General features: G+C 43.6%; 1 protein-coding gene and 1 long non-coding RNA gene across 3 annotated transcripts in view; one reads left to right on the top strand and one right to left on the bottom strand.

Annotated features, from left to right (window-relative positions):
* Spata31f1 (SPATA31 subfamily F member 1) overlaps positions 1–18030 on the top strand; it is a 31584-nt gene extending 13554 nt beyond the window's left edge. Inside the window, exons 1-4 of one of the 2 annotated variants that reach the window (XM_042271019.2) lie at positions 11446–11747; positions 12331–12463; positions 13453–13513; positions 14173–18030. In XM_042271019.2, the coding sequence (XP_042126953.2) occupies positions 11604–11747; positions 12331–12463; positions 13453–13513; positions 14173–17872 (4038 nt within the window). In that variant the 5' untranslated portion in view covers positions 11446–11603 and the 3' untranslated portion in view covers positions 17873–18030. Of the gene's footprint in view, positions 1–11445; positions 11748–12330; positions 12464–13452; positions 13514–14172 lie in introns of those variants that run through there. The other variant, XM_076564059.1, reaches the window with a different exon arrangement.
* LOC143271647 (uncharacterized) overlaps positions 1–20981 on the bottom strand; it is a 68906-nt gene that overhangs the window by 22402 nt on the left and 25523 nt on the right. The window lies entirely within an intron of this gene.

The following is a 20981-nucleotide window of genomic DNA, read 5'->3' as shown; positions in this document are numbered from 1 at the left end:
TCAAAGCCCACCCCCACTAACAAACTTCCTCTAGCAAGGGCACACCTACTTCAACTAAGCCATACATCTTAGTCCTTCTAATCCTTCTCAAACAATAGATCTGAACCAAATACAAGAGCCTATGGGGGCCATTCTCATTCAAACTACCACAACTGGGCTCACCTCCTCTTCTGACCAAACTGAACGTTTGTCTCATCTTTCTGCTTTCTCTCATCATGGTTCTGGCTAAGAGTAAGCAATGTCATGACATAACCTGGGTGCTGTGCTGTCTTCAAATTTCCTCTGTTAAACAAATTAGTCCATTATTTTTAAATTCAGCCTCACTTAAACTTTCAGGACATAGGTTTAATATAGCCCTATGCTTTGTCAGAATATGAATGAATGACATCTGGTCCGGTTCCCAAAAAAGTCTTTGTTCTCTGAAGCATGGTCTTTGCTGTCCATGTTCCTATCAGCATTCTGGTCTTTTGTTCCCCCTCTGGAATGGCCCATTAAGCTGTATGTACAGCATTATAAAAGCTTCTCTAACCTGTGGCTCCAAACTCTTCCACATCCTTCCCACAAACCAACTTCAAAGGCTTAAACACCACATAACCAGGTTTATTATTTATGCTTCCTATGTGTCTTGCTCACTGTTCTATTGCTGTGATGAAACACCATGATCAAGGCAACTTGTAGAAGGAAGCATTTAACTAGGGCCTTGTCGATGTAACCAACTGTCTTATTAAATAAGAAACACAGAAACAATGTAAAAGAGAAAGCTGAGAGGTCAGAGCTCAGAGCTAAAATCTCACCCTTCCTCCTGCTGTCCCAGCTTCGTGAAAGAGACCTACTTCCTGTCTGTTCTTTTTTTTATAGTATGTTGTTCTGCCTTCTCATTGGTTGTAAACCCAAACACATGACTGCCTCGTCACTGTCTGAATGTACAGCCCCCTAGGTCTTAAAGGCATATGTCTCCAATGCTGGCTATATCCCTGAACACACAGATATCTATGGGATTAAAGGCGTGTGCCACCACCGCCACACTCTTGCTATGGCTCTAATAGTTCTGACCCCCGGACAACTTTATTTATTAACATACAATCAAAATAATATTTCAGTACAATTAGATTACCACCACATTTCCCCTTTTCTATTTTAATAAAAAGAAAAAAAGCAAAAGGTTATAACTAACAAAAGAAAAACTATATACAAAAGTACAATAACTATATACAATATATACAAGTAATAAATACCTAAACAGGTATTTGACAAATCAGAGAAAATAATTCCATTATCTATCCTATTTTGGTAATTCCAAGATGTATCTAATGTACTTTCTATCCTAATTAATTTTCAACTATAACTAACTAATCTTCAACCATAACTAACTAATCTTCAACTCCCTCAGAGACCCAAGAAGGGAATAATTAGCTAACAAAAATAAAAAACAGGAAGTGCATGCAAGCAACTTCCAAAAAATTTGTGAGTTGACAGAAACAGCCAGCTGCCTGGGCAGTCACCTGAGGTTTCTCCGTAGTATTGGGGCATCATCTTCAGCCTATAGGCTTAGTGTATCTGACAGACTCATTTGTGAAGTAGGATGTACACAAGGTCAACAGTTCAACCTCACATTGGGTGAGAGCAGTCCACGTACCAGAAACACCTGAATTCCACTAGTGTCCTGTCATGATTCAGGATTTTAAATTCTGGAAATTGTTGACAGTTTTTTAATTCAGCTGTCCATTCTTCTTGGCTGTGTATATATGGCTTCATCTCAGCATCCCCTTCTTCTCCACCTCCCTCTATTAAATGCCAGTCTACTTTTGAGAGGCATGAGCTTTCAGCTGCTGTTCCATTGTACAACAGAATCCATCGGCCCTCTACCTGTTAAGCTGCCTTCGAAGAAAAGGGCACCGTACCTTTTCCGGATGCGAAGGCCACTTCAGGGATGGGGCCATATTGTCCTGGCCTCAGAAGATGCCTTTTGATAGAGCCATAACCACACTTGTTTTGGCAAGAATCAGTAGTCCCTTGTTTCGTGATCTGTCTGTCCATTTTGTCCTGTTGATTCGAGGATACTTTGTTGTCCATTGGCTAACTTTTGCCAGAATGAAAGTTGACTCCATATGCAGTTTCTTCAATGCCCATATTTTCTCTGAAGTAGATTAGTACTGCCAGGAGCCGACATGTCTCAAAAAAGAAAAATTTTCTAAGTTATTAAAACATTTTAAATGCCATATTCTATAGATCTCTGAAGGGTTTGAAGATGACCTGTCTAAAACATCTCTGCTCAATTTTTAAAACATATCTAATATGACTAAAAGTTCTATTGTAATGTCTAACTACTAACTTTCATTTCTTTATATCCTAATAGTTGGTAATAATAACATTCAAGGATCAGAAATTTGCATTACATTGTTAAATGAATGGTATAAATGCAATTAGAAATATACATATAGCATTTTCTAACAATATCAGTTTCAAATTCGTATACAATATAAAACAATTCAATCCAATGTAAAGTATTTAAAACTAGTAATTGTCTTTTTCTTTTCTTTCTTTTTTTTCTTTTTCTTTTTTTTTTAAACAAGAACCTTAAATCTAATCTCCTTTGCTTAGCCTTTTTCCTAACCCTTGACAATAACTTGTAACCAACCCCCCTAAATACTGAAAATTATCCCAGACCCAAAACCCATTAAAAAGACCAAAAAACCACCGCCCCATACCACCTCTTTGGGAATGTGGGCGTCGTATTCTTAAAATTGCTTCCTGCTGGGTATGGGCGAAGTTTTCTTTATCCTGAAAGAAAAATTTTAGGTTAATTGTCAAATTCTAGGAGAGGTAACTATATCCTTCATTATCCAGTCTGTGTATAATGCCAAAGTTCAGGGTTTATCTCAAGTCCTTATTCAAGTAGTCTTTGAGACTGGATCATCTCAGCTAGTCATCTCAAATTTGCTCTGAGCACCTTGTAGTTCAAAGCTGATCTGTGGATGATGTTTGTCAGCTTAATGATATTATTATTGTCCACGTGGAATTGTTGTTGTTGTGGGGCCCCATCTTCTTTCTGGAGACTTCAGTTGATGTTAGGCCTGGCCGTGATTTCCTGCAGAAAACTGATAAGAGATTCGAACACAAAAACATATATTTGCAGCTAGCCTTTTCTCTAGAATTAGTTAGTACTCTATATGACCATTCATATCTTAACAAAGTTTAAAATGTATATATATATATTAATCTTGTAAATTTTGATATAAAATTTATACTTTAAGAAAAGTTTAAAGAATCAGAATAGAATCAAAGAGTTGAGATTAGTAATAGAATAGTCCCTTAATTAATTTTGCTTTTGTCCTGTACCATAGCAGAAGATGGCTCTTATTCTGGCATGATACAGGGAGTTTGCATTTACCTTTTAACAACATGCTTGATTTTAAAGAGGGAGAGAGCCATTCTCCAACTCCAAAGTCAGCTTTAAATTTTAATTGAACTGGGACTGTTAGAAGACCAATAGTGTTAAATCTTTAGAGAAAAGCAGAAACAAACATTTAGGAAGACATAAAATTTTTTTAGATAATATATACCCATACACCGTTTCATTCTGTTTCTTGGGATAGATGATTTGTCCCTTTTCTTCAGTTGTCTCATTTGTCCAGTGTTCTTCAGATTCCTTAACCTTCATTCTCCTAAAAGATAAAAACAAAAACCTTTCCCCAAGACTAATTTTGGGGATGTTCCTTTTTGGCAAGTTATTATCTGATTAAATGAAAAGGCATGTGTTATTGATACAAGTTAGTTTAAATTGGATGTTCATGCTGGTTGATGAACTATCACCTCCTCTAATTAAGAGGTCTCTCTTGTTCAAATCGAACCTTTATCAATTTTGATGGTACCCACAGCTTATCTTCTCCTGTAGAAACAAAAGCAAAACCTCGTCCCCAATGTAATACATACCCTGGTTTCCATTCTGAGGTCAGCACATCCTTAAAGTATATAGGCTGATTTAATTCTGTAGTTTTTTCTATTATCCAATGTCTCTCTGCAGCTGTTGTTCCTTTCTCATTGGCATTCAGAAAATTCAAAGTTAGAAGAGCATTATGCAGTCTATTTCTGGGGGTTTTTGTTACCCATTTCTGTTTGTTTAGCATATCCTTTAGAGTTCTGTTTGATCTTTCTATAACTGCTTGACCTGTAGGATTATGTGGTATGCCTGTAATATGCTTTATATTGTAATAAGCAAAAAACTGTTTCATTTTAACAGAGACATATGATGGAGCATTGTCAGTTTTGATTTGTGCAGGTATACCCATGATGGCCATAACTTCTAGCAAATGAGTGATTGCAGAATCAGCCTTTTCAGAACTCAAAGCAGTTGCCCATTGAAATCCTGAAAAAGTATCAATGGTGTGGTGTACATATTTCAGTTTTCCAAATTCTGCAAAGTGAAACACGTCCATCTGCCAGATTTCATTTCTCTGAGTACCCTTTGGGTTACATCCTGCTGGTAATGGCGTTTGATTGTAGAAGGAACAAGTAGGACATTTCTTTACTATTTCTTTGGCTTGTTGCCAGGTTATGGAAAAATCCTTTTTTAAACCTTTACTATTGACGTGATGTTTTTTATGAAATTCTGAGGCTTCCAGCACATTTCCTATCAATAATTTATCAATCTCATCATTGCCTTGTGCTAGAGGGCCTGGCAGACCAGTATGGGATCGAATGTGAGTTATATATAAAGGATGATTCCTTTTCCTGATTGTATCTTGTAATTGAATAAATAGTGAAGTTAATTCTGAAGCATCAGAGATAAATTCTGCAGTCTCAATATGTAACACCACTCTTTCAGCATACTGAGAGTCAGTTACTATGTTGAGAGGTTCTGAAAAATCCATTAATACCAACAGAATAGCATACAATTCTGATTTTTGAACTGAATTATACGGACTTGAACCACTTTACTTAAATTTTCTGATTTGTAACCTGCCTTTCCTTCTTTGTTGGCATCTGTATAAAATGTACGAACTCCAGATATGGGTTTTTGCCGTACAATTTGAGGCAAGATCCATTCAGCTCTCTTTATAAGATCAATTCTATTGCTTTTGGGATATTTGCTGTTAATTTCTCCCAAAAAATTACTGCAAGCTCTTTGCCAAGGTTCACTTTCTGTCCATAATTTTTCAATGTCCTCCTTAGTTAATGGTACGACAATTTCTGCTGGGTCTATGCCTGCTAATTGACGAAGTCTCAATTTTCCTTTGTAAATCAAGTCAGAGATTTTTTCCACATAAGTTTTTAATTTTTTATTTGGTTTATTTGGTAAAAATATCCATTCCAATATAATATCTTCCCTCTGCATTAATATTCCAGTAGGGGAACGCCTAGAAGGTAAGATAACCAAAATGCAATCCAGCTTTGGATCAATACGATTCACATGTCCTTCATGCACTTTCTTTTCTACCAAGGTTAATTCTTTCTCAGCTTCAGGTGATAATTCTCTTGGACTATTTAAGTCCTTGTCACCTTCTAAGGTTTTGAACAAATTAGTCAGTTCATCATTTTTTACCCCAACAATAGTTCGTAGATGAGAAATATCTCCAAATAATCTTTGAAAGTCATTAAGAGTCTGTAGTCTATCTCTCCGAATTTGCACCTTTTGGGGTCTAATTTTTTGTAGCTCTATTTTATATCCTAAATAATTAATAGAATCTCCTCTTTGTATCTTTTCAGGAGCAATTTGTAATCCCCAGCAAGGCAAAATTTTCTTTACTTCTTCAAACATTATTTCTAAAGTATCTGCATTTGAGTCAGCTAGTAAAATATCGTCCATATAATGATAAATTATAGATTTAGGAATTTTTTTTTTTTTTTTTTTTTTTTGGTTTTTCGAGACAGGGTTTCTCTGTGTAGCTTTGCGCCTTTCCTGGAGCTCACTTGGTAGCCCAGGCTGGGCCTCGAACTCACAGAGATCCGCCTGGCTCTGCCTCCCGAGTGCTGGGATTAAAGGCGTGCGCCACCACCGCCCGGCTGATTTAGGAAATTTTTTACGTATCACTTCCAATGGCTGTTGTACAAAATATTGGCACAGAGTTGGGCTATTCAACATTCCCTGTGGGAGGACCCTCCATTGAAATCTTTTAACCGGTTGAGAATTATTATAAGTAGGCACTGTAAAAGCAAATCTTTCTTTGTCTTTTTCTTGTAAGGGTATTGAAAAGAAACAGTCTTTTAAATCAATAACTATGAGAGGCCATCCTTTTGGTAACAGAGTAGGCAAAGGCATCCCAGATTGTAGAGAGTCCATTGGCTGAATTATTTTGTTAATTGCTCTAAGGTCTGTTACCATTCTCTATTTACCAGATTTCTTTTTAATAACAAATACAGGAGAATTCCAAGGGCTGGTTGATTCGTCAATATGCTGAGCATTTAACTGTTCTTCTACCAGCTCTTCTAAAGCCTGGAGTTTCTCTGTTGTTAAAGGCCATTGTTGGACCCATACAGGCTTGTCTGTTAACCATTTTAAAGGTAGAGCTGTTGGTGTCTTTGGAAGATCATCAGTTATTGTGCCCTGTTCTTGTATAATATGGATGGCTGGTGACCACTCATTAGAACAATATCTTCTAATATTTCTCTCAGTAACATGTGCTAGTTTATGATTTGTTTCTGAGATTGGAGGGATGTTAATCTGAGTATTCCATTGTTGCAACAAGTCTCGACCCCACAGGTTCATAGTTATGTTAGCCACATATGGTTTTAATTTTCCTCTCTGTCCTTCTGGACCTATACATTCGAGCCATCTTGCACTCTGTTTCACCTGAGATAATGTCCCAATTCCTAACAGTTGAACGTTTACCTCCTGAAGAGGGCAAGTTGGATGCCAAAATTCTGGTGCAATTATGGTAACGTCCGCACCTGTGTCTACCAGACCAGACAACAAAACACCATTTATTTTTATTGTTAATTTTGGTCTTTGTTCATTAATAGAAGTTTGCCAAAAAATTTTCTTTATGTTTTCTCCTGAATTTTCTATTCTCTCTGTTTCATCATCCTGACCAGCATGATTTATTCCAATAGGCATTTGGTTATTTAATCGCTCTCCAGAGCAGGCATTTCCTCTATGGCTGCAGGAAAGGTTTGAACTGGATTTGCACTGGGGGCCTGCCTGAGGCCTCTCTTGCAGTTTCCAGAAGACTGAGGCAAAGGATTACCCTGTCTGTCCTTTGTTGATCTACATTCGTTGGTCCAGTGTTTTCCCTTACCACACCTTCTGCATACTCCAGAAGGAAGGGGCATTCTGTTGCCATTGTTCCTTGAAGAAACATTGTTTCTGGGAATGACCTGTCTACAGTCCCTTTTCAAATGTCCTTGCTTTCCACATCCAAAACATCTAACACTCCTCAAACCTTTTGAAATTACTTCTCCTACCCATGTATCATCATGCTCATCAGCTTCAACATTAATTGTTTCTCTAATCCAATCTTCCATAGGTGCAGATCTTGCCCTTAATGGCCTGATTATTCTTTTGCATGCTGCATTCGCATTCTCAAAGGCCAAAGATTCAATTATTGCCTTACTAGCTTCTGAATCCGAGACCATTCTCTTTACTGCTGAAGCCAGTCTTTGTAAAAAAATCTGTAAAAGACTCTTTTGGGCCTTGCATCACCTTTGTAAATGACTCAGATTTTTTTCCTGGTTCCTCAACTCTGTCCCATGCATTCAAGGCTGCCGTTCGACATAAAATTAGGGTTTGGACATCATATAAACATGTGTTTGTGCTGAAGCATATTGGCCTTCGCCCATAAGCTGATCCTGGCAAACTTGTATTCCTTTATCCCTCCATTGTTTTTCTATGTTTTTAGCCTCCTCCTTAAACCAAGTCAGAAATTGAAGTCTCTGGCTGGGTTCCAGAACACCTTGTGCAAGGTCCCGCCAGTCCTGTGGTACTATCCTATTATATGTTGACCAAGAGTTTAACATTTGCTTTACATATGGGGAATGCATGCCATAAGATACTATTGCCTCCTTAAACCTTTTTAAATCCAACATTTCAATTGGAGCCCAATTATTTTGTGTAGCCATTTGATCAGGCATCTGCTGTACGGTTACAGGATAAATTAAGGGTGACTGTGTGAAAACAGCCTTTCTTTCTGCAACCTTATGGTCCCGACTTGAAACAACTTCACTGTTAATTTCTTCTGTCTGAATTTTTACAGGTTTAACAAGTTCTTCTAAAGCTGTTATCCTGGCACTTAAATTGACTATATTTTTAAATATTAAAATGTGGATTAGCATAGTGATAAGGTGCATAATTCCACCAATACTAATATTATATAGTTGTTCCATTGCCAGACTGCCTAAAATTTCGAACAAAAACCAATTTTCTTCCAATGTACACATAAAACCCATTTTTTTTTTAATGTGGAAAAAAATTCTCTTTTAGATAGTTTCCTTTAAAATATCTGATATGACTTACCATATCTGCGTAGAACAGTAGAAATCCAAGGGGATTTTCAAAACAGCCACCTAGTGTCCCAGGTGTAAATCCAAAGAGAAAGAGAGAGAGAGAGAGAGAGAGAGAGAGAGAGAGAGAGAGAGAGAGAGAACAAGAAAGCGTAGCTGGCTAAAGTTTAAATGCAGCCACGTGTTCCCTCTTGTGCCGAGTCAAGGCTTGGGTCTGACTTCCTTAAGCTCCGACCACGTGCGTTGGCTTTACAGGCAGGGCCCTGTTCGGCAGGGCAGGTCTGAGTTGTTTGTAGCACCGGCTTTAAGCAAGCAGGCTTTAAGCAAGCAGCTCAGTTAGTCCGGCCTGAGGCCAAGGACTAGGGGGCCGCCGCTCGGACTAGGAAGCCGGCGCTCGGACTAGGACGCCAACCGCCCGGTCTGCCGCCCTTGTGGGAAAGCGGACCTGCCGCCAAGCCAAGCGGTTTTTAATGGATTCTTGTCACGTTGGGCACCAGATGTCGATGTAACCAACCGTCTTATTAAATAAGAAACACAGAAACAATGTAAAAAAGAAAGCCGAGAGATCAGAGCTCAGAGCTAAAATCTCACCCTTCCTCCTGCTGTCCCAGCTTCGCGAAAGAGACCTACTTCCTGTCTGTTCTTTTTTTTATAGTATGTTGTTCTGCCTTCTCATTGGTTGTAAACCCAAACACATGACTGCCTCATCACTGTCTGAATGTACAGCCCCCTAGGTCTTAAAGGCATATGTCTCCAATGCTGGCTGTATCCCTGAACACACAGATATCTATGGGATTAAAGGCGTGTGCCACCACCGCCACACTCTTGCTATGGCTCTAATAGCTCTGACCCCCGGACAACTTTATTTATTAACATACAATCAAAATAATATTTCAGTACAATTAGATTACCACCACAGGGCCTTGCTTACATTTTCAGAGGGTTAGTCTATGATTACCAGGGCAGGAAGTATGGCAGCAGACAGTCAGACATGGTGCTGGAGAAGTAGTTGAGAGCTCACATCTAACATGCGAGTTGTAGGGAGAGGAGGGTGGGAGACTGAGCCTGGCATAGACTTTTAAAACCTAAAAGCCCACCCCCAGTGACACACCTACTCCAACAAGGCCACACCTCCTAATCCTTCCCAAACAGTTCCAATAACTCAGGATCAAACATTCAAACACATGAGGCTATGGGGCCATTCTCATTCAAACCACCATACTAACATTATGCTAACATAATTTTGAAAGATACATGAATAAGAAAATTAAGTGTAAGGAGATAAAGATGGGAAAGAAATGTGCCTTCTGCCTTTCCTATTTTGTAATATATATATATATATATATATATATATATATATATATATATATATATATATATATATATATGGTGTGTATATATATATGTGGTGTGTATATATATATATGTGGTGTGTATATGTGTGTGTGTGTGTTCCTATTTTATACCATGTGTATTCCTATTTTGTACTGTATGTGCCTACTTTAAGAAAAAAAATCAGTGCTAGTGACTCAAATAAAAGAAATGTCCATCTTCCCTCGGTAGGTCTCAACCCTGCTCAAATCTTTCCACTCTTGCCTTTCCACCTACTCACTCAGCTGCAGCTCTTCAAGAGCAGACCTGCGTTTCCCACTGCCAGATGAACTTGTGGCCCATTCCTTGGTTCGTATAGTTGTTAGAAAGTTCTCATTCTATTAGGAACAGTCCTGGAGCAGAGGCAGCAGTTTTAAGCAAATTCTAAGTACCCAGGAGTCCAGGAGCCCACTCTGACAACCAGGACCCTTATTATGGTTCCTCTTCTCAGAAATAGGATGGTTGCAAGTCTAAGATGAACATAAAATTCTATTTATCCTGTTGTTAACTCTTACTTTATTTGAATTAATCTTTGCAACTAGATTTGTTTGCTTGTTTCTTGAGATCAAGACTACACACAGACACCCTAAATGTGTCTATACTCTTGACGTTGCAGTTTAGGGGTGAGCACGCTGTGTGTCCACCACCAGCAGGGTGGAAGACTGGGTGCTGGCAGGACAAACAATCTCTTCATAGAGTCCTTTGGTGACACAGACACTGTCACCAGAATAAGCTTCTCAAGGGTGTTCGGAACTGCTAGGGAATCAGAAACCTCTTACAGTAGCCACAAAGGCCAGGCAGGCAGCAGGAATATTCAGTTAGGACAGAGGAGTGATGATGGGTCATGAACTGAAAAATGCTGCCTTGACTGACATTTCCCTAAATCCGGATTTGAGAGAGAGAAAAAATCTCCAGACAAAAGCCATGCGTCCAACCATAGGCAACAAGGCATTGGTAGCCACAGACAGAAATAGCCACTAAGCCCACTCTTGGGAGCATTCATCACCCTAAGCACGCAGGAGGAGGCCTTCACGTGGACGGAAGCTCAAGTCTTGGGTAGAGCTTCACGAGTGTGCTACATCCGTGTACCTTGGAGGAGGACGGTGTTTACAGTTGCTCTCCAGCCACACACTGTAGATGTCTTTCTTTCCTGGATGGTGTCATTTAAAGATACTGACACCTTGGCTTTATCGCATCAGCCATAACCAGCCCCTCTTGTAGTTCTGATCTCTGGTGACCCCTTCTTTGAAACATCAAAGCTCTCCACTTCTAAGCCATACCCATACTGTACCCTCTAAACTCCTGCGTGTCTCCAGGTCAGGTATGGAGTTAGTGTTCTCTCTCCCAGCCACTCTTTCTCACAAGGTTCCCAGTGTGCCAAAGAATTCAAGATTCTGAGGATAAGCGACTGTACAGTTGTGGATGAGGAAGCTGAACAAAGAGACTGGTATGGGAGACCGAGGAAGTAGAGGAAAGGAGATAGATCTCTATCTATCTATCCCATCTATATATAGGTATAGTGAGCATGCCGCCTATAGACTCAGACTCCATAATCTTTACAGATGACCACACACACACACACACACACACACACACACACACACACACACAGAATGAAATTCCACTGGAACACCCTCCGTGGAACAGAGGGCTTTGTGATGCGTTCTGGTGTCCTAACTCTCTCCTCTGTGAGGCAGCCATGGCAGTGCCCAGTGCTGAGAGCCACTGGACGCTTAGGCCCCTGAATGCCTAGATGCAGAGATGACTGGTCCCCTCGTGCTAAGGAGATTTAGGTCATGCTGAGCTCTGCATGCTCTCTGTGGGACATCGGCTATCCTTTATGTACCTATAGCTCCATCTTTATCATTTTTCTGATTGCCTGGCAAATAAGACGGAGTTACCAGGGATTGAGTTTGGAACCTAAAAAGAGCTGCTGCCGGGTAGGAAAACACTGATTAAACTTGAACTACTTTAAGCCTAGATAAGTAACTTTTAAATTCTGAGTGCTTCTCCAGATTGCCCCCATTTTGTGCCAGGGACTAAGAAAAGAAAGGAAGTGATTACGAAGACCTATAAATAACTCCTTACATTCCAGGCCCTCCCTGCAATGTACTCCAATTGAAAAGCCAAGGGGCTCCCTATTTGTCTTGAGTTGAGAATTAGATAATAGAAAAACGACCACACTGGATCTCAGAAGACCTCCCGAGTCGGGAGTTTCTCCATTTGGAGGACTTAGTGAGCAGCCAGTCCTCGGGCTGGCGGAAATGTCTTTGAGTCTGTTCAGATTTTCTCCCTGCGTCGCCCTCTCTACAGAAGTAGAGGCGTGGGGAAGGAGGATGGAGAGCCTTGAGTGAATGAGAAATAAGCAGAGAAGGGGAGGGTTCGGGTGGACAGAAGGGCAGGGTCTAGGGAAGGCAATGTAAGGAGCATACACCGTAGAGGGACATGTATATGGTCTCTGAGTTTGGACATGAAGAAGGGAATGGAGTCCCAGCTTCACACTGTAATGTTTTTCTCTTGAAGCGTCACCGGAAAGTCAGGCAGAGGGCTAGAGATGTGGCATCAAGAGGTAAAAGCCCAGTGTCCCCCGACGCCCCGCCCCCAGGAGAGCTCCCACCGCCTCTACCCAACTTCGAGTTCCACTGCCAAGAGCCAGGTGTTGTAACTTCTGAAACTCTAGTTCCACAACTTGTGATTTATACAGGAGATGGCTGTGGGTGGGAGCTGAGAACATGGGAGTGTTCCGAAGAGGTTCTGCCTAATCTCCTTGAGCATAAACGGTTAAGGAAGTGACACAGATCACTGTGCAGCGGAGATCACTTAGGGTTTACTGCTCCCCCTTCTCATCATGGTGACGACCCACCTAGCAGAACTTAGAAGGAACGGCTTATTCTGCTCACAGCTTTGGAGATGGTCAGTCCATCACAGCAGGGAAGGCGTAGTGCCTGGGTGGCTTGTCTCATGGCAGCATGAGCTTGCAGCCTGACTTGTTCACATCAGGGCACATCTGAAGCCGAGTTCAGGCAGAACAGAAGGAGAGCCGTAATTCCCGACCACTCCCATGGCCCCCGAAGGTCCACTCCCATGGCCCTGCCGCTTGCTCACATGGAGGCCCTCTCTCGGCCTAGCTACGCTCCAGACCGACAGCACTCCTTGTCCGACTTTGCATGTCTACCATGGACAGCACTCCTTGTCCAATGTTGCATGTCTACCAGCCTAGGGCCTCCATTATAACTTGGGCTCCCCTCTCACAATTTCGCCCACAGGCCCTCTAGTCACCCAACCTTTCCTGCCCCAGTGGGACCCAGTGCCACAGTAAACTCTTCCTCAAGTTACTAATATCAGGTGTTCCGTCACAGGAAAGAGAACATCTGATCGAGAACTAGTTTTATGACCCTGCAAAATTCAACTTACTTAGTCATCCACAAAATAGGCATGATACTGATGATCGTCGCATGGTTGTAAACATCAAATGAAATTAGGCAAGGACAGCCAATTTTAAGTAGTAATGAATGCTAGATAGAAACACATGCCTTAGAGCACCAAGTCTAGATCTTTAGATTCCTCTTGCTGAGCTAAAGGCCTTCCTATAGAATGCTCCTAAAATGTTCATTCGCCACCTAACACTGTGTCCTGGTTCCCCAGCCAGGAGACTTCCCCAAGAAGAAGCTGAGAAGCCGTGGGAGCTGCTGACTATCATGAAAAGGTGACCTCTTGACCTTTGTGGTCTAAACTGTGATGATTTCTTGGCCTGGTTCTGTGCCAGGGGTGAGGAAGGGCTAACGGACTGGAGGGGAAACGCTGTGCAGGCAAGTTCACCAGCTGAGAGGGTTGTCAGGGCAGAGACGGTTCACACCTCAGGAGGGAAGAGCCACCGGATACCCAGTTCTGTCCGTTAGGATCTCTGCAGTTCAGAACTGACGAGTGCATACTTTGTAGAGGACATTGCTGGAGTTGCACTCAGACACCACATTGACACGAAAGTGGCTTTAGCATGAAGAAGTCACCATGTCACACCTGCTCCAGCTCCTCCCTTTCAAGGACAAAGCAAGCCCTGGGTCTGGCTGGACTCCGCTGACATCACCTCCTGTCTGTCTGGGGGGTGGGGCAGTTGCTGGGACACCTTCAGTCCATCATCTTAACTCTGTACTTAATTTCTAGAGAGTGTGAATGATCCCATTGATTCCCTGGGTACAGCAGCAGGAACATCCCATACTTTGAATGGTTCCCGAAAGGACCTCATTTGTCACAGAGTAGGCTTGGAATTGTGGGACTGGAGGATAGAGCACAGCAATCCCCAGACTCGTTCCTCCAAGGGGGCAGATGTCATTCCATCATTAATGGTGGCCATTTTTCTCTTCCTAGCCAAAGCTGGCTCCCCAAGGAGGAACATGTGCGGCAGCTCCTGTGTGTCGATCCCTGCTGCCAAATCTGTGATGCTGCATCTCTAGAGATCCAGCAGCTTCTGCAGAGTGAGAGAAGCCAGACCTCCACTGGTTTGGGACTGCCACCGGGCTCTTCTTGCCTGGAGATGTTGCCCATATCCAGAGTGTCTTTTGAGCAGAACATGGAGCTTCGTTCCAGGCACTCCAGACATCTTCCACTGGCATCTGGGACTCCAATACTAGCACAGCTCACAGAACACTTATCACAGTCAACCAGTGCAGTCGGTGTCCGACAATGCTGGGCTGATCACCTCCAGCTAGATCAGAAATTTCCTCTGGCAGACATGCCCAGGATTTCAGAGACTATGGCTTCTTCAAGGCTCAAGGAGCCTGTGGTTTTAATGATTGAGGAAAAACTAATGCAAAACAAAGCAAAGTTTGACGAGGAGAGCCAAGACCGCCATCACGTGAAGTCCTCTGTGTCTTTACTACCCCTGACCCCGAAGACCACTAACTTGACACGTACTATGTCCTTGCAGATGAACTCAGTACCGCCTTCCCAGATGCCATTACTCAGCCCTAAAGTCCGAAAGATTCTTGAACTACATGTAAAAAAATGGATACATTTCCAGAAGTGGGGCCTTCCAAGACGTGTGGAGGAGTCCCTGAGGCAGCTTGTGCCAGGCCGGACATTATTTTGTCAATCTAGAAAAAATGTGCTTTCTTCCATTCTGAGCAGTGGTTCTGAGATCACTATGGACAGAGCTGGGACCATTTCCCGCCAGACCAATAGACTGTATTTGACAGACCAGCCCACCCAGACCTGCTGGGTTTCTGAATGGTCTTTTATAAACCTGAAACAAAGGAAGCCCTGGCACCAAATCCGCACTTACTTGTCCTCTCGCGAACTTGAACACCTAAGTGGCTTCTATCCACCCCGCAAGGCACAAGCTAATGACTCGGGGAGCAATCTTCAGAGTGACTATCGTGGCCAGTTATTCTGTGGCCTCCCATCTCTTCACAGTGAGTCCCTGGATGTTACTTCCTTGAGCTCTCAAGGTGTCTCCAAGAACATATCCAAGTCCTCTTCCGCGGATCGTCAGCCCACGAGGGAGCTTTCGCTCCCTTTCTTGCCCCAAACTCCGTGTAAGTCAGCCCCTTTGTCTTCCCCGGCCTCTCCAAATGCCAAGACTCCCCGTGAGCATGAAAGAGCACAGATCAATGTCCCATTTCTGACTCTGGCTGAGTGTGAGGCATTGGAATGCCACCTCCTAGAGAGGCAGGTCAAGCTTCAGTGGGGCCTGCCAGCTGTCTTCCTGAGAAAACGGTACACCTGGAGCCACATGCTGTGTGAACCACACGGTAAAACTACAACTATAAAAACTTACTGGCCAAGGAAGCCCTTCTCATATCCCACCAGGGAATTCTCCTTCCCAGAGCATGTGCGCAGGCTGCTGGAATTCCACCTCCAGAAGCAGCTGATTCATCTTCGCTGGGGCCTGCCCCAGAGGATCCAGCGCTCCATCCACTCCCTGCTCTCCTCTACCGACCAACAGTCCCGGTCCTGCAGCAGCAGGGCGCTACCCGACGTGAGCATCCCACAGCCAGGCCACCCAGAGGCTGATGGGTCTGGTGACAAGTTTGCACTTGCAGTGGACAAAGGGTCCATTTCCACGCCACGCTTGTTTTCCCAGACAAAGGCAATGTTGGAGAACCATATTGATTCCAAATGTGGACAGATCCACCAGGGCAAGGTCCCGGCCCAAGTCTGGAGGTCTTGGGAACGCAAAATTCCTGGAACCCCGGCAGCAGTGGCTCCCTCCTCTTGGATTCCTCAAGGCCAACACCCGGAGCTACAAGCAGAAAGTCAAAGCAACCCTGACCTACATCCCAAAGCTGCTCCTCTGGAACCGGAGGCCTTTGAGCAGGAGCAGCAGGCTTCATCAGGCACTCTCATTGAACACTGTAAGCGGCCCCACGCTCTGTCTAAGGAAATGATTAAGAAGCTGGAGACAACTTTGCAGCATAAGTATCTGGCCTTCCTGTCAGGCTTGCCTGCCCTTTACTGTGTGGCTCTCTCTAGGCCCATATCCCCAACGGTCACGAGCCAACCTAGAACGACAGAGATGATGTCCAGGCCTGTCAAAAGCTCACCAGAAGCTCGGACTCAACTGACCTCACTTGCAGGTCCATTTGAGCCTTGTCCTCGAGATGACAAAGAGGCTTCTGCGGATGCTACAGGAGAGGTCCAGCCTGACGGGCAGGCGGAAGGGAGGACAGAGAAGGTGTCTCTAGACAGCCGGACTCGTGACAGTGCCCGCTCGATAAACTCACATATCTTGGCGAAACTGAATTTCCACCTGAAAAAAAAGGTTCTAGCGATGCAATTTGGAATTTCTGAAAAGGAAAGGGAGAACAAAGAGCTAGCTCTAGCCAGCCCAGAGAATGAATCCATACAGGAGTTTCTCAGGAGTCTAGGTATCCCAGAAGGCACCGAGCTCCAGAAACTGCCCGGCTCAGGTGACTCTCCTCCAGCCCCAGATGCAAACAGAGTCCCCCTTAAGAAACAGCCAGCCACGGCAGGGCAGCCTGTGTGCCACAAGCCAAGCCAACCTAGTTCCAGAACAGTGCCCCACGGTTCCGCCCAGTGGGGCTCCAAGGCCTCAAAGCTCAGGAATAAGATGGAGGCCCAAGTGTACTGTATTCAGATGGAGACCAGTGGGGAAGAGCCCAGCCTAGAGAAACCCTTTAGCACTGAGCCTCAAAGCCCAGGCAAGAGCAAGTCCTCAGCCCATGTCTCCACAATGACAGAAAAGATTGAAGAGCCAGGGAAACCCAAGGCAGTGGGGGACTCTGGAGAGAGGGATGCAGATCTTGGGCTTTCCCCGACCAGTGAAAAAACATACCATGATGGAGATCAGGAGCCAGAAAAAGGGCCTCTGCACAGGACACCCCAAGGCTCCTCACAGCAGAGGCAGAGCATTCATCTTGAGGATCCCTGTCTGCCCAGCCCCCAGGAACCCTCTGACCTTGAGTTCCCAGAGCCACCTCCAAAAGTCTTCATGGAGAGAGAGCCTGAACATGACATGCAAGACAGTCAAGCCAAGGTAAATGTCCTCCCGAAACCTGCAAAGATTGCCAAGGTCCCCCAGTCTGTGGCCTCCCAGGCTTCCCAGGGCCTTCCTTTCCCTCGCTCACCAACTCAGGGAAAGCCTTTTGGGGGCCAAACTTGGCAAGACCACATTTCACGAGGGCGGGTGATGCCAACTTCTCCTCATGCTAGCTCCAGCCTTCCAGAGGCTGGCTTGAAAACTAAGATGAAATCCTTTTTTCACTCTATTAACCCCAAGATAAAAGGCAAAACACATGTGGAACCCATAGACTCAACACCTGGAAAAGCAGTCAAAACCAGTAAAGAAAATGTTGACAAGGGTCTGCCTCAAGCCAAAAGCCCCACCAAGAAAACTAAGACAGAGAACTGCAGAGGGCCCAAGGCCCAGTCTGCGTCCTCTGAGAAGTCAGTGATCGCATCCTTCCTAACTGCTCCCCACATTTCAGACAGTAAGCTCCGGCCAGGCCCTCGACAGTTTGGCTCTGTCTCAGCACCAGGCCGGCCCCGACATTGTCCCCGGCACTGTCCTCTACTGGCTTATGCCATCCAATACAGAAACCCACCCTAGGTCCCCAGGTTCCCCTCGGAAGTGTTGTTCTGCTAATGGAGACCACTGAGGGTGATGGCGGCCCATCCTCTGTACCCTTCAAAGAGCACTAATATTGTCATTTTCTTTAATGAACAGGTGGGGAGGGCACCACCCAAAATATATTCTGTACCTGTAAACAGTCTGTCTTTCTCATCTCTGCTGTACATTATTAAGGGGAGGGATGAAGGAAAGTAGAGTGTCTGCCCTCATCTCAGGAAGGAAATTTTAATTCACATTTCAGACAAGTCAGTTGCCCCTACCCCACCCTAGAACAAATTCAAAGACTTGACCAGAAAGGAAGTGTCTGGTGTAATATACATTAAAGATAGGTCCTTCACCAAACTCTTTGCCTGCCTCATATCTCCAGCCAAAGATAAGGAGGTAAAGGAAAAATTCTGAGATGTTCTTGATTTAATTAAGAAGACCAAGGGCTGGAATGAAAAAGAAACGGGGAAATCAACTGGTTAGCAACTTCAGAGAAGCAACACAGAAGACTTTTCATGTTTATGAACCTTTGCTTAAATCCCATCACCATCAGCGTTACTGAGCCGTATTTATGCAAGAACAGTCCAAACGGTTGGCTCCAATCAACCCAGAAGAAACTACTTGCCCAGTATAGTAGCACACGCCTTTAATTCCAGCTGAGACAGGCATCTCTGTGAGTTTGAGACCTGTCTCAAACAACACATTCACAGAAATGATCCTCCTTTCCCAAAACATTGCCTTTGTCCATGGTCTTCCCCTGTCATCTACAGCCATCACAGGACACAATTCTTTCCTCAAAGTTTATAAAAATGTCCTTAGCTCTGACAATGACTATGTCCCAACTGTCACCTACCCTAGCTGCCACTGAAAGCTATGAACACTTGTCCCAGTAATCAATTCCTTTTAGCTGGTATCTAACGGCTCCATGAAATCTTCTGTTTCAGATATTCAGGTTTCTGGTTTTGGATGAAATGATGCATTCATGAGAGTTGCATCCATAGTCTAAATATGGCACCACGTTAGTGTCATTGATGCTCTAGAGTTCGGGGTTCTGACACAGGAGGAAGTATTCAGATGAAGAGGAGGTCTCCAGAGGTGTGACTTTGAGAAAGAGCTTGTACTCAGCAGATGTGTTACCTACGGGCCAGGTGCTTGCCTGTGTGTCAGGGGTCACACTAAACACAACAGTATCACACAGGCTGTGCCACAGCAGAGTCCCATGCAGTGGTCCTTTTCACATGTCCGGATTGCCTACTCAGCATCTCCCCCTGGAATCCCATTATTCACACACACACACACACACACACACACACACACACACACACACACACACAACTCTACGGGAATGAACTCACAAATCCAGCCCCCGTCACTCCTTTAACGACTGCTCCTGTAGTATTTCTCATAGAAGTTTGAATGCAGCCCCATCTTCCCAGTAGTTCAGCCATAAACAACGGTGCCATCCTTGACTGTTTTCATCTAAGAGTCTGTGGGAGCCCGTTCTGGGGTTCCTCGTGGCTTTATCCAGCAGGTCCGCATAGAGGATGATCAGGACCACGGGCCTGAGTGCAGGTGTCTGAGATGGTCTGCACTTGGCTGTGCTGGGGGAGGAGGTCTTTTGCTCCACCCCTTGGTGTCTCTATAAAAACCCTGGGCCAGAGACAGTCGGGACCTGTTGGAATAGGTTCCAGGCCCTCTCGAGGCTATCCTTTATTTTCTATCTGTTTATCTCCGCGATATTCTCCGCAATAAATCCTTCTATCTAATATGTCCTGCTGATTGCACTCAAGAAAATGCTGGGGAACTGTGGGGGTGGTGGGTAAACGCCCTACAGAATGGCACCCGAACAGGGACTAAAGAAAAAAGAAAAAAGGGACTAAAGAAAAAAAAAGGGGGAACAAAAAAAAGGGACTAAAGACAAAGTAATAGGAACTAAAGATAAAGGAAAATAATAGTTTTATTACAGAGTTTTTGGTGAAAGTGCTGTCAGCCCTGCCAGTGGAAAGGCATGCCGGTGTTATGGAAAAAATATTTTTTATATATATTTTTGGGAGGCAAGGGTTTTATTCTCGAGAGAAAAGGAAAGCAGACTGGAAGGATGTCCGATGCTGCAGCGAAATTCTCTTCTGTCAAAATTTTCTATCTTCTATCCCTTTCTCAATTTCTATCTGTGAAAAATAAGTATAAGGTATAGGGTATTAATATAGTGTAGGAAAAACTTATAAGTGTAAGATTGTGTAGGAAAAAAATAAGTAAGGCAACTAGACAGAAAAACTCTTCAATTTTCTAACTTTGGGGGCTATGAATGCAAACTGGGGGAAAAAATCTTTCTTTGGGCTTTACAAGAAGTAAAAAAGCTCTTCTTTGAGCTTATGGGGAAGAAAAAGTTTCCTATGGAAGCTTTTGTCCTGGGGACAGCTGAAATGCTAAGTCCAAGCGGCAGGAGAAAGTGATTTCTCCCTGAAGCAAAAATGGGGGTGTAAGAAGTCAAAGTTTAAAGTTGAAGTTTTGGGAAAAGTTGGTCTTTCTCCTGGGGAAAAAAAAAATAAATCTTAAACTATAAAGCTTTTCTTGGAAAATTTGGGGGGGCGGGGAAATCTCTCTAAAAAGCCTTAATCTTTCTCAAAAGCTCTTAAACTTAAAAACTAAAGTCTTTAACTTTCTCTCTCAGAAGGACAAAAATTAGAATCACCTGAAGATATTAGTATGGGGACCACCTGTGATTAGCTCTAAGGGAAAACAACAAACTTAAGACAGCAAAACCTCTCTAAGTTCTTTCAAGCTTTAACAATCCTCCCTGCAATGCAGGAGGCAGGGACAAGTTCCTGAAAACCTCTTCTAAGCTCGGTCTCTTCAAGCTAGTAAAAGGCAGTGGGTCAGAGTACCCTGAGGGAAACGCTTGGGAGAGTGTGGGTGAAGAGCTACAGAGAGCCCAAAAGGGCAGGAAACTTTACCTGAGAAAAGCAAAAAAGCCAAGCTTTTCAGTTACAGCCGAGCTGAGGCATCAAGGGCTTTGTTTGAGCCTTTCAGAATGAAAAGGTGCTCCTAATCGCCCTAAAGCAAAGATCCCCTGAAGCAATGCAAACTCTGTTAGCATTGTATC

This window comes from Peromyscus maniculatus, chromosome 2, assembly GCF_049852395.1.
Source record: "Peromyscus maniculatus bairdii isolate BWxNUB_F1_BW_parent chromosome 2, HU_Pman_BW_mat_3.1, whole genome shotgun sequence".
NCBI classification, from domain to species: domain Eukaryota; kingdom Metazoa; phylum Chordata; class Mammalia; order Rodentia; family Cricetidae; genus Peromyscus; species Peromyscus maniculatus.
The sequence above is the reverse complement of the archived record's forward strand: the minus strand, read 5'-3'. Positions and strand labels throughout refer to the sequence as shown.